Below are 12,896 nucleotides of genomic sequence, written 5' to 3' on the forward strand. Positions count from 1 at the left end.
TTAGTGGCACCATTAGAGATGCACCATTAGAGATGCAGCCTTAGAGATGCAGCCTTAGTGGCACCATTACAGATGCACCATTAGAGATGCAGCCTTAGAGATGCAGCCTTAGTGGCACCGTTAGAGATGTATCCTTAGTGGCACCGTTAGAGATGCAGCCTTAGAGATGCAGCCTTAGAGATGCACCATTAGAGATGCAGCCTTAGAGATGCACCATTAGAGATGCAGCCTTAGTGGCACCATTAGAGATGTAGCTTTAGTGGCACCATTAGAGATGTAGCCTTAGTGGCACCATTAGAGATGCACCATTAGAGATGTAGCCTTAGTGGCACCGTTAGAGATGCAGCATTAGAGATGCAGCCTTAGTGGCACCATTAGAGATGCAGCCTTAGAGATGCAGCCTTAGTGGCACCATTAGAGATGCAGCCTTAGTGGCACCGTTAGAGATGCACCATTAGAGATGCACCATTAGAGATGCACCATTAGAGATGCAGCCTTAGTGGCACCGTTAGAGATGCAGCCTTAGTGGCACCATTAGAGATGCACCATTAGAGATGCAGCCTTAGAGATGCAGCCTTAGAGATGCAGCCTTAGTGGCACCGTTAGAGATGCAGCCTTAGAGATGCAGCCTTAGTGGCACCATTAGAGATGCACCATTAGAGATGTAGCCTTAGTGGCACCATTAGAGATGCAGCCTTAGAGATGCAGCCTTAGAGATGCAGCCTTAGTGGCACCGTTAGAGATGCAGCCTTAGAGATGCAGCCTTAGTGGCACCATTAGAGATGCACCATTAGAGATGTAGCCGCGGAGTCAATCACCACCAGCAGTCAATCAGCTGCAGCGGAGTCAATCACCACCTTCCGGAGACACCTGAAACCCCACCTCTTTAAGGAATACCTAGGATAGGATAAAGTAATCCTTCTCACCCCCCCCCCTTAAAAGACTTAGATGCACTATTGTAAAGTGTCTGTTCCACTGGATGTCATAAGGTGAAAGCACCAATTTGTAAGTCGCTCTGGATAAGAGCGTCTGCTAAATGACTTAAATGTAAATGTAAATGTAGCCTTAGTGGCACCATTAGAGATGCACCATTAGAGATGCAGCCTTAGTGGCACCGTTAGAGATGCAGCCTTAGAGATGCACCATTAGAGATGCAGCCTTAGTGGCACCATTAGAGATGCACCATTAGAGATGCACCATTAGAGATGCAGCCTTAGAGATGCAGCCTTAGTGGCACCATTAGAGATGCACCATTAGAGATGCAGCCTTAGTGGCACCATTAGAGATGCACCATTAGAGATGCACCATTAGAGATGCACCATTAGAGATGTACCATTAGAGATGCACCATTAGAGATGTACCATTAGAGATGCACCATTAGAGATGCACCATTAGAGATGCACCATTAGAGATGCACCATTAGAGATGCACCATTAGAGATGCACCATTAGAGATGCAACATTAGAGATGCACCATTAGAGATGCAGCCTTAGTGGCACCATTAGAGATGCACCATTAGAGATGCAGCCTTAGAGATGCAGCCTTAGTGGCACCGTTAGAGATGCACCATTAGAGATGTAGCCTTAGTGGCACCATTAGAGATGCACCATTAGAGATGTAGCCTTAGAGATGCAGCCTTAGAGATGCAGCCTTAGTGGCACCGTTAGAGATGTAGCCTTAGAGATGCAGACTTAGCGGCACCATTAGAGATGCACCGTTAGAGATGTAGCCTTAGTGGCACCATTAGAGATGTAGCCTTAGTGGCACCGTTAGAGATGCAGCCTTAGAGATGCAGCCTTAGAGATGCACCATTAGAGATACAGCCTTAGTGGCACCATTAGACATGTAGCCTTAGTGGCACCATTAGAGATGCAGCCTTAGAGATGCAGCCTTAGTGGCACCATTAGAGATGCAGCCTTAGTGGCACCATTAGAGATGCAGCCTTAGTGGCACCATTAGAGATGCAGCCTTAGTGGCACCATTAGAGATGTACCATTAGAGATGCACCATTAGAGATGCACCATTAGAGATGCACCATTAGAGATGCATCATTAGAGATGCAGCCTTAGTGGCACCAAAAGAGATGCACCATTAGAGATGCAGCCTTAGAGATGCAGCCTTAGTGGCACCGTTAGAGATGCACCATTAGAGATGTAGCCTTAGTGGCACCATTAGAGATGCACCATTAGAGATGCAGCCTTAGAGATGCAGCCTTAGAGATGCAGCCTTAGTGGCACCGTTAGAGATGTAGCCTTAGAGATGCATCCTTAGTGGCACCATTAGAGATGCACCGTTAGAGATGTAGCCTTAGTGGCACCATTAGAGATGTAGCCTTAGTGGCACCATTAGAGATGCAGCCTTAGAGATGCAGCCTTAGTGGCACCATTAGAGATGCACCATTAGAGATGCAGCCTTAGTGGCACCATTAGAGATGCAGCCTTAGAGATGCAGCCTTAGTGGCACCATTAGAGATGCAGCCTTAGTGGCACCATTAGAGATGCAGCCTTAGTGGCACCATTAGAGATGCAGCCTTAGTGGCACCATTAGAGATGTACCATTAGAGATGCACCATTAGAGATGCACCATTAGAGATGCACCATTAGAGATGCATCATTAGAGATGCAGCCTTAGTGGCACCAAAAGAGATGCACCATTAGAGATGCAGCCTTAGAGATGCAGCCTTAGTGGCACCGTTAGAGATGCACCATTAGAGATGTAGCCTTAGTGGCACCATTAGAGATGCACCATTAGAGATGCAGCCTTAGAGATGCAGCCTTAGTGGCACCGTTAGAGATGCACCATTAGAGATGTAGCCTTAGAGATGCAGCCTTAGAGATGCAGCCTTAGTGGCACCATTAGAGATGTAGCCTTAGTGGCACCATTAGAGATGCAGCCTTAGAGATGCAGCCTTAGTGGCACCATTAGAGATGCACCATTAGAGATGCAGCCTTAGTGGCACCATTAGAGATGCAGCCTTAGAGATGCAGCCTTAGTGGCACCATTAGAGATGCAGCCTTAGTGGCACCATTAGAGATGCAGCCTTAGTGGCACCATTAGAGATGCAGCCTTAGTGGCACCATTAGAGATGTACCATTAGAGATGCACCATTAGAGATGCACCATTAGAGATGCACCATTAGAGATGCATCATTAGAGATGCAGCCTTAGTGGCACCAAAAGAGATGCACCATTAGAGATGCAGCCTTAGAGATGCAGCCTTAGTGGCACCGTTAGAGATGCACCATTAGAGATGTAGCCTTAGTGGCACCATTAGAGATGCACCATTAGAGATGCAGCCTTAGAGATGCAGCCTTAGTGGCACCGTTAGAGATGCACCATTAGAGATGTAGCCTTAGAGATGCAGCCTTAGAGATGCAGCCTTAGTGGCACCGTTAGAGATGTAGCCTTAGAGATGCATCCTTAGTGGCACCATTAGAGATGCACCGTTAGAGATGTAGCCTTAGTGGCACCATTAGAGATGTAGCCTTAGTGGCACCGTTAGAGATGCAGCCTTAGAGATGCAGCCTTAGAGATGCACCATTAGAGATGCAGCCTTAGTGGCACCATTAGAGATGTAGCCTTAGTGGCACCATTAGAGATGTACCATTAGAGATGCACCATTAGAGATGCACCATTAGAGATGTAGCCTTAGTGGCACCGTTAGAGATGCAGCCTTAGAGATGCAGCCTTAGTGGCACCATTAGAGATGCAGCCTTAGTGGCACCATTAGAGATGCAGCCTTAGTGGCACCATTAGAGATGCAGCCTTAGTGGCACCATTAGAGATGCAGCCTTAGTGGCACCATTAGAGATGTACCATTAGAGATGCACCATTAGAGATGCAGCCTTAGTGGCACCATTAGAGATGCACCATTAGAGATGCACCATTAGAGATGCACCATTAGAGATGCAGCCTTAGTGGCACCATTAGAGATGCACCATTAGAGATGCACCATTAGAGATGCACCATTAGAGATGCACCATTAGAGATGCAGCCTTCGTGGCACCATTAGAGATGTAGCCTTAGTGGCACCATTAGAGATGTACCATTAGAGATGCACCATTAGAGATGCACCATTAGAGATGCACCATTAGAGATGTAGCCTTAGTGGCACTGTTAGAGATGCAGCCTTAGAGATGCAGCCTTAGTGGCACCATTAGAGATGCAGCCTTAGTGGCACCATTAGAGATGCAGCCTTAGTGGCACCATTAGAGATGCAGCCTTAGTGGCACCATTAGAGATGTACCATTAGAGATGCACCATTAGAGATGCAGCCTTAGTGGCACCATTAGAGATGCACCATTAGAGATGCACCATTAGAGATGCAGCCTTAGTGGCACCATTAGAGATGCACCATTAGAGATGCACCATTAGAGATGCACCATTAGAGATGCACCATTAGAGATGCAGCCTTCGTGGCACCATTAGAGATGTAGCCTTAATGGCACCATTAGAGATGTACCATTAGAGATGCACCATTAGAGATGCACCATTATAGATGCACCATTAGAGATGTAGCCTTAGTGGCACCGTTAGAGATGCAGCCTTAGAGATGCAGCCTTAGTGGCACCATTAGAGATGCAGCCTTAGTGGCACCATTAGAGATGCAGCCTTAGTGGCACCATTAGAGATGCAGCCTTAGTGGCACCATTAGAGATGTACCATTAGAGATGCACCATTAGAGATGCACCATTAGAGATGCACCATTAGAGATGCACCATTAGAGATGCAGCCTTAGTGGCACCATTAGAGATGCACCATTAGAGATGCAGCCTTAGAGATGCAGCCTTAGTGGCACCGTTAGAGATGCACCATTAGAGATGTAGCCTTAGTGGCACCATTAGAGATGCACAATTAGAGATGCAGCCTTAGAGATGCAGCCTTAGTGGCACCGTTAGAGATGCACCATTAGAGATGTAGCCTTAGTGGCACCATTAGAGATGCACCATTATAGATGTAGCCTTAGAGATGCAGCCTTAGAGATGCAGCCTTAGTGGCACCGTTAGAGATGTAGCCTTAGAGATGCAGCCTTAGTGGCACCATTAGAGATGCACCGTTAGAGATGTAGCCTTAGTGGCACCATTAGAGATGTAGCCTTAGTGGCACCGTTAGAGATGCAGCCTTAGAGATGCAGCCTTAGAGATGCACCATTAGAGATGCAGCCTTAGTGGCACCATAAGAGATGTAGCCTTAGTGGCACCATTAGAGATGTACCATTAGAGATGCACCATTAGAGATGCACCATTAGAGATGCACCATTAGAGATGTAGCCTTAGTGGCACCGTTAGAGATGCAGCCTTAGAGATGCAGCCTTAGTGGCACCATTAGAGATGCAGCCTTAGTAGCACCATTAGAGATGCAACCTTAGTGGCACCATTAGAGATGCAGCCTTAGTGGCACCATTAGAGATGTACCATTAGAGATGCACCATTAGAGATGCAGCCTTAGTGGCACCATTAGAGATGTACCATTAGAGATGCACCATTAGAGATGCAGCCTTAGTGGCACCATTAGAGATGCACCATTAGAGATGCACCATTAGAGATGCACCATTAGAGATGCAGCCTTAGTGGCACCATTAGAGATGCACCATTAGAGATGCACCATTAGAGATGCACCATTAGAGATGCAGCCTTCGTGGCACCATTAGAGATGCACCATTAGAGATGCACCATTAGAGATGCAGCCTTCGTGGCACCATTAGAGATGTAGCCTTAATGGCACCATTAGAGATGTACCATTAGAGATGCACCATTAGAGATGCACCATTAGAGATGCACCATTAGAGATGTAGCCTTAGTGGCACCGTTAGAGATGCAGCCTTAGTGGCACCATTAGAGATGCAGCCTTAGTAGCACCATTAGAGATGCAACCTTAGTGGCACCATTAGAGATGCAGCCTTAGTGGCACCATTAGAGATGTACCATTAGAGATGCACCATTAGAGATGCAGCCTTAGTGGCACCATTAGAGATGTACCATTAGAGAGGCACCATTAGAGATGCAGCCTTAGTGGCACCATTAGAGATGCACCATTAGAGATGCACCATTAGAGATGCACCATTAGAGATGCAGCCTTAGTGGCACCATTAGAGATGCACCATTAGAGATGCACCATTAGAGATGCACCATTAGAGATGCAGCCTTCGTGGCACCATTAGAGATGCACCATTAGAGATGCACCATTAGAGATGCAGCCTTCGTGGCACCATTAGAGATGTAGCCTTAATGGCACCATTAGAGATGTACCATTAGAGATGCACCATTAGAGATGCACCATTAGAGATGCACCATTAGAGATGTAGCCTTAGTGGCACCGTTAGAGATGCAGCCTTAGAGATGCAGCCTTAGTGGCACCATTAGAGATGCAGCCTTAGTGGCACCATTAGAGATGCAGCCTTAGTGGCACCATTAGAGATGCAGCCTTAGTGGCACCATTAGAGATGTACCATTAGAGATGCACCATTAGAGATGCACCATTAGAGATGCACCATTAGAGATGCACCATTAGAGATGCAGCCTTAGTGGCACCATTAGAGATGCACCATTAGAGATGCAGCCTTAGAGATGCAGCCTTAGTGGCACCGTTAGAGATGCACCATTAGAGATGTAGCCTTAGTGGCACCATTAGAGATGCACCATTAGAGATGCAGCCTTAGAGATGCAGCCTTAGTGGCACCGTTAGAGATGCACCATTAGAGATGTAGCCTTAGTGGCACCATTAGAGATGCACCATTAGAGATGCAGCCTTAGAGATGCAGCCTTAGTGGCACCGTTAGAGATGCACCATTAGAGATGTAGCCTTAGTGGCACCATTAGAGATGCACCATTATAGATGTAGCCTTAGAGATGCAGCCTTAGAGATGCAGCCTTAGTGGCACCGTTAGAGATGTAGCCTTAGAGATGCAGCCTTAGTGGCACCATTAGAGATGCACCGTTAGAGATGTAGCCTTAGTGGCACCGTTAGAGATGCAGCCTTAGAGATGCAGCCTTAGAGATGCACCATTAGAGATGCAGCCTTAGTGGCACCATAAGAGATGTAGCCTTAGTGGCACCATTAGAGATGTACCATTAGAGATGCACCATTAGAGATGCACCATTAGAGATGCACCATTAGAGATGTAGCCTTAGTGGCACCGTTAGAGATGCAGCCTTAGAGATGCAGCCTTAGTGGCACCATTAGAGATGCAGCCTTAGTAGCACCATTAGAGATGCAACCTTAGTGGCACCATTAGAGATGCAGCCTTAGTGGCACCATTAGAGATGTACCATTAGAGATGCACCATTAGAGATGCAGCCTTAGTGGCACCATTAGAGATGTACCATTAGAGATGCACCATTAGAGATGCAGCCTTAGTGGCACCATTAGAGATGCACCATTAGAGATGCACCATTAGAGATGCACCATTAGAGATGCAGCCTTAGTGGCACCATTAGAGATGCACCATTAGAGATGCACCATTAGAGATGCACCATTAGAGATGCAGCCTTCGTGGCACCATTAGAGATGCACCATTAGAGATGCACCATTAGAGATGCACCATTAGAGATGCACCATTAGAGATGTACCATTAGAGATGCACCATTAGAGATGCAGCCTTAGTGGCACCATTAGAGATGCACCATTAGAGATGCACCATTAGAGATGCACCATTAGAGATGTACCATTAGAGATGCACCATTAGAGATGCAGCCTTAGTGGCACCATTAGAGATGCACCATTAGAGATGCACCATTAGAGATGCACCATTAGAGATGCAGCCTTAGAGATGCAGCCTTAGAGATGCAGCCTTCGTGGCACCATTAGAGATGCAGCCCAGGTTGCTGACTCCTGTCCTGTTGTCCATCCTCCTCAGGGCGTGACCGACGAGTCTGCGTGTCAACGTTACCTGGTGAGGGGTCAGTACCTGTATAAAAGCCTGGATAGAACCGACGTCTATACTGCAAGTGGACTACAACTCAGGTTCAAGCCCAATAAGGTGACTACAACTCAGGTTCAAGCCCAATAAGGTGACTACAACTCAGGTTCAAGCCCAATAAGGTGAAGAAAATGCTATATTCTCATTCATCTGTATGTCTAGGCACATCATATCTTTCATATCTTGGTTCAAATCATATGTTTCAATAATCTTTCATCTACAGGATAAACTAGATCTCTGTGACTTTTCTCCAGATTTTAAAGCATTCTGAATACTGAATATTGAATGCTTTGGGTAATGTCGCAAAATGCTGCATAGGTTTTCCCAGTTGGAATATTCCTGGAATCAGAAAGGGAATAAGCAGGAAATCCGATAATCCTCCAACAGGGAATTCTGGAAAACCTGGGATGTTACAGGAATTTTGCAACCCTAAATGATCTTGTTTCTAATCTTTAAAATGTCCTCCTTCTATAGGGTTGCATCTCAAATGGCATCCTATTCCCTTTATAGTTCACTACTTTTGACCAGGGCTCATAGGGCTCTAGGGAATAGGACTATATGGAAATAGGGTGCCATTTAGAATGCAGGTCCCACCCCCAATGTGTTTGGTCCCACCCCCAATGTGTTTGGTCCCACCCCCAATGTGTTTGATCCCACCCCCAATGGGTTTGGTGTTTGACACAGATTACATGTGGTGGTCCCACCCCCAATGTGTTTGGTCCCACCCCCAATGTATTTGGTCCCACCCCCAATGTATTTGGTCCCACCCCCAATGTGTTTGGTGTTGTTTGACATAGATTATATGTGGTTGTCCCACCCCCAATGTGTTTGATCCCACCCCCAATGGGTTTGGTCCCACCCCCAATGTGTTTGATCCCACCCCCATGGGTTTGGTGTTTGACACAGATTACATGTGGTGGTCCCACCCCCAATGTGTTTGGTCCCACCCCCAATGTTTTTGGTCCCACCCCCAATGTGTTTGGTCCCACCCCCAATGTGTTTGATCCCACCCCCAATGTGTTTGGTCCCACCCCCAATGTGTTTGGTCCCACCCCCAATGTGTTTGGTCCCACCCCCAGTGTGGTGGTCCCACCCCCATGGGTTTGGTGTTTGACACAGATTACATGTGTTTGGTCCCACCCCCAATGGGTTTGGTCCCACCCCCAGTGTGGTGGTCCCCACCCCCAATGTGGTGGTCCCCACCCCCAATGGGTTTGGTCCCACCCCCAATGGGTTTGGTGTTTGACACAGATTACATGTGGTGGTCCCACCCCCATGGGTTCGGTGTTTGACACAGATGACATGTGTTTGGTCCCACCCCCAATGTGTTTGATCCCACCCCCAATGTGTTTGGTCCCACCCCCAATGTGTTTGGTCCCACCCCCAATGTGTTTGGTCCCACCCCCAGTGTGGTGGTCCCACCCCCATGGGTTTGGTGTTTGACACAGATTACATGTGTTTGGTCCCACCCCCAATGGGTTTGGTCCCACCCCCAGTGTGGTGGTCCCCACCCCCAATGTGGTGGTCCCCACCCCCAATGGGTTTGGTCCCACCCCCAATGGGTTTGGTGTTTGACACAGATTACATGTGGTGGTCCCACCCCCATGGGTTAGGTGTTTGACACAGATGACATGTGTTTGGTCCCACCCCCAATGTGTTTGGTCCCACCCCCAATGTTTTTGGTCCCACCCCCAATGTGTTTTTGTCCCACCCCCAATGTGTTTGGTCCCACCCCCAATGTTTTTGATCCCAACCCCAATGGGTTTGGTCCCACCCCCAATGTGTTTGATCCCACCCCCAATGTGTTTGGTCCCACCCCCAATGTGGTGGTCGAACCCCCCAATGTGTTTGGTCCCACCCCCAATGTGTTTGGTCCCACACCCCCAATGTGTTTGGTCCCACACCCCCAATGTGTTTGGTCCCACACCCCCAATGTGTTTGGTCCCACCCCCAATGTGTTTGATCCCACCCCCAATGTGTTTGGTCCCACCCCAATGTGGTGGTCGAACCCCCAATGTGTTTGGTCCCACTCCCCCAATGTGGTGGTCCCACCCCCAATTTGTTTGGTCCCACCCCCAATGTTTTTGGTCCCACCCCCAATGTGTTTGGTCCCACCCCCAATGTGTTTGGTCCCACCCCCAATGTGTTTGGTCCCAACCGAATGTGTTTGGTCCCACCCCCAATGTGTTTTTGTCCCACCCCCAATGTGTTTGGTCCCACCCCCAATGTGTTTGATCCCACCCCCAATGGGTTTGGTCCCACCCCCAATGTGTTTGATCCCACCCCAATGTGTTTGGTCCCACCCCCAATGTGTTTGATCCCACCCCCATGGGTTTGGTGTTTGACACAGATTACATGTGGTTGTCCCACCCACAATGGGTTTGGTCAAACCCCCAATGTTTTTGGTCCCACCCCCAATGTGTTTGATCCCACCCCCAATGGGTTTGGTGTTTGACACAGATTACATGTGGTGGTCCCACCCCCAATGTGTTTGGTCCCACCCCCAATTGTATTTGGTCCCACCCCCAATGTATTTGGTCTCACCCCCAATGTGTTTGGTGTTGTTTGACATAGATTATATGTGGTTGTCCCACCCCCAATGTGTTTGATCCCACCCCCAATGGGTTTGGTCCCACGCCCAATGTGTTTGATCCCACCCCCAATGTGTTTGGTCCCACCCCCAATGTGTTTGGTCCCACCCCCAATGTGTTTGGTCCCACCAATGTGTTTGGTCCCACCCCCAATGTTTTTGGTCCCACCCCCAATGTGTTTGGTCCCACCCCCAATGTGTTTGATCCCACCCCCATGGGTTTGGTGTTTGACACAGATTACATGTGGTGGTCCCACCCCCAATTTGTTTGGTCCCACCCCCAATGTGTTTGGTCCCACCCCCAATGTGTTTGGTCCCACCCCCAATGTGTTTGGTCCCACCCCCAATGTGTTTGATCCCACCCCCATGGGTTTGGTGTTTGACACAGATTACATGTGGTGGTCCCACCCCCAATTTGTTTGGTCCCACCCCCAATGTGTTTGGTCCCACCCCCAATGTGTTTGGTCCCACCCCCAATGTGTTTGGTCCCACCCCCAATGTGGTGGTCCCCACCCCCAATGTGTTTGGTCCCACCCCCAATGTGGTGGTCCCCACCCCCAATGTGTTTGGTCCCACCCCCAATGTGGTGGTCGAACCCCCCAATGTGTTTGGTCCCCACCCCCAATGTGTTTGGTCCCACCCCCAATGGGTTTGGTGTTTGACACAGATTACATGTGGTGGTCCCACCCACAATGGGTTTGGTCCCCACCCCCAATGTGTTTGGTCCCACCCCCAATGTGTTTGGTCTCACCCCCAATGTGGTGGTCGAACCCCCCAATGTGGTGGTCCCCACCCCCAATGTGTTTGGTCCCACACCCAATGTGTTTTGTGTTGTTTGACAGCAATTCATGTTGGTGAAGTCTCCTGAGACTCTCTACTCAGTCATCCAGCAGGACATCCCAGCAGCCAATGGGGTTATCCATATCATCGACCAGCCGATCATACCCAGGAACATCCTCCCCGACAGCCCAAAGGACGAGCAGGTGTTACCATGTTATTAGAATGAGTAGTACATCTCAGCCCAGAGGTCCGCTCTACTGCTGGTTTGCATAGTGTTTTCAAATCCTGGTCCCGGGGGGCACATTTTAGTTGTTGCACTTAACACCTGATTCACATAATAAACTCATCATTAAGACTTTTATTAGTGTAATCAGCTGTGTAGTGTTAGGACAAAAACAGATATGTGCACTCCTTTGGGTCCCCAGAACCAGGATGAAGAAACACTACCATGGCATTATACTATGCTACCACTTGTGATTGGATGACACCATAGAGTTGCATAGAGGGCCCAATTTTCACAAAACAGTGCAATTGAGGACTTTCACCATTTTGAAGTAGCCAATTGGCTGGGACTTCCTTACGGTGTCGGTTAAGGAAGGATCATGTAATTCTATCAAGGTCAACAGGAGGGATCAGTCCATGAATTATGCTCATGAGAAAACATTCCATAACTCTAGGTGGTAGTATGCAACCTTACAGTTGGTTAACAGACTGTCAATACAACTCACAGAAGTAGTAGAAGAAGAAGAAATGAACTACTTTAAAATGGAGATATCCCTCAGATGCGCTGCCTATTTTGACACAGGAGCCATTATGGCAAAGCTACAAAGATGTGCCCTCTATCAAACTCTTTCGATGATAATGACTGATCGTTCTCTCACTTGAAGTTTGCTGATAAGACCATCGGGGAGATCCTGACAAAGGATGAGAAATACAACCGCTTCCTCTCGCTGGTGGACGTGAGTGGCCTCTAATGGTTTTTCACTAAATGTTTTGTTTCAGTGTTCATATTCACTAAGAGTCTCAGAGTAGGAGTGCTGATCTATGATCAGGTCCCTCCATGTCCATGAAATCTGATTTATTATGATCTGATACGCTAAACTGATCCTAGATCATCCTACTATGAATACAGGCCATGGTGGTATTCCTTCTGATGTACTTTACCTTCTTAAAGCATTCTGCTGCTAGGTTATAGAGAAAGGGAAAGGGGGATACCTAGTCAGTTGTACAACAGCATTCTGCTGGTTATAGAGAAAGGGAAAGGGGGATACCTAGTCAGTTGTACAACAGCATTCTGCTGGTTATAGAGAAAGGGAAAGGGGGATACCTAGTCAGTTGTACAACAGCATTCTGCTGGTTATAGAGAAAGGGAAAGGGGGATACCTAGTCAGTTGTACAACAGCATTCTGCTGGTTATAGAGAAAGGGAAAGGGGGATACCTAGTCAGTTGTACAACAGCATTCTGCTGGTTATAGAGAAAGGGAAAGGGGATACCTAGTCAGTTGTACAACAGCATTCTGCTGGTTATAGAGAAAGGGAAAGGGGGATACCTAGTCAGTTGTACAACAGCATTCTGCTGGTTATAGAGAAAGGGAAAGGGGGATACCTA

At 47.9% G+C, this 12,896-nt stretch overlaps 1 protein-coding gene across 9 annotated transcripts in view; it reads left to right on the forward strand.

Annotated features, from left to right (window-relative positions):
• The window catches only part of stab1 (stabilin 1), a 284,951-nt gene that overhangs the window by 97,086 nt on the left and 174,969 nt on the right, over positions 1–12,896 (forward strand). For 8 of the 9 annotated variants that reach the window (XM_065002109.1, XM_065002108.1, XM_065002102.1 and 5 more), the window contains exons 11-13: positions 7,855–7,977; positions 11,350–11,490; positions 12,175–12,246. In XM_065002109.1, the coding sequence (XP_064858181.1) occupies positions 7,855–7,977; positions 11,350–11,490; positions 12,175–12,246 (336 nt within the window). The other variant, XM_065002110.1, reaches the window with a different exon arrangement.

The sequence above is a fragment of the Oncorhynchus nerka genome, linkage group LG15, assembly GCF_034236695.1.
Source record: "Oncorhynchus nerka isolate Pitt River linkage group LG15, Oner_Uvic_2.0, whole genome shotgun sequence".
In the NCBI taxonomy this organism is placed as follows: Eukaryota; Metazoa; Chordata; class Actinopteri; order Salmoniformes; family Salmonidae; genus Oncorhynchus; species Oncorhynchus nerka.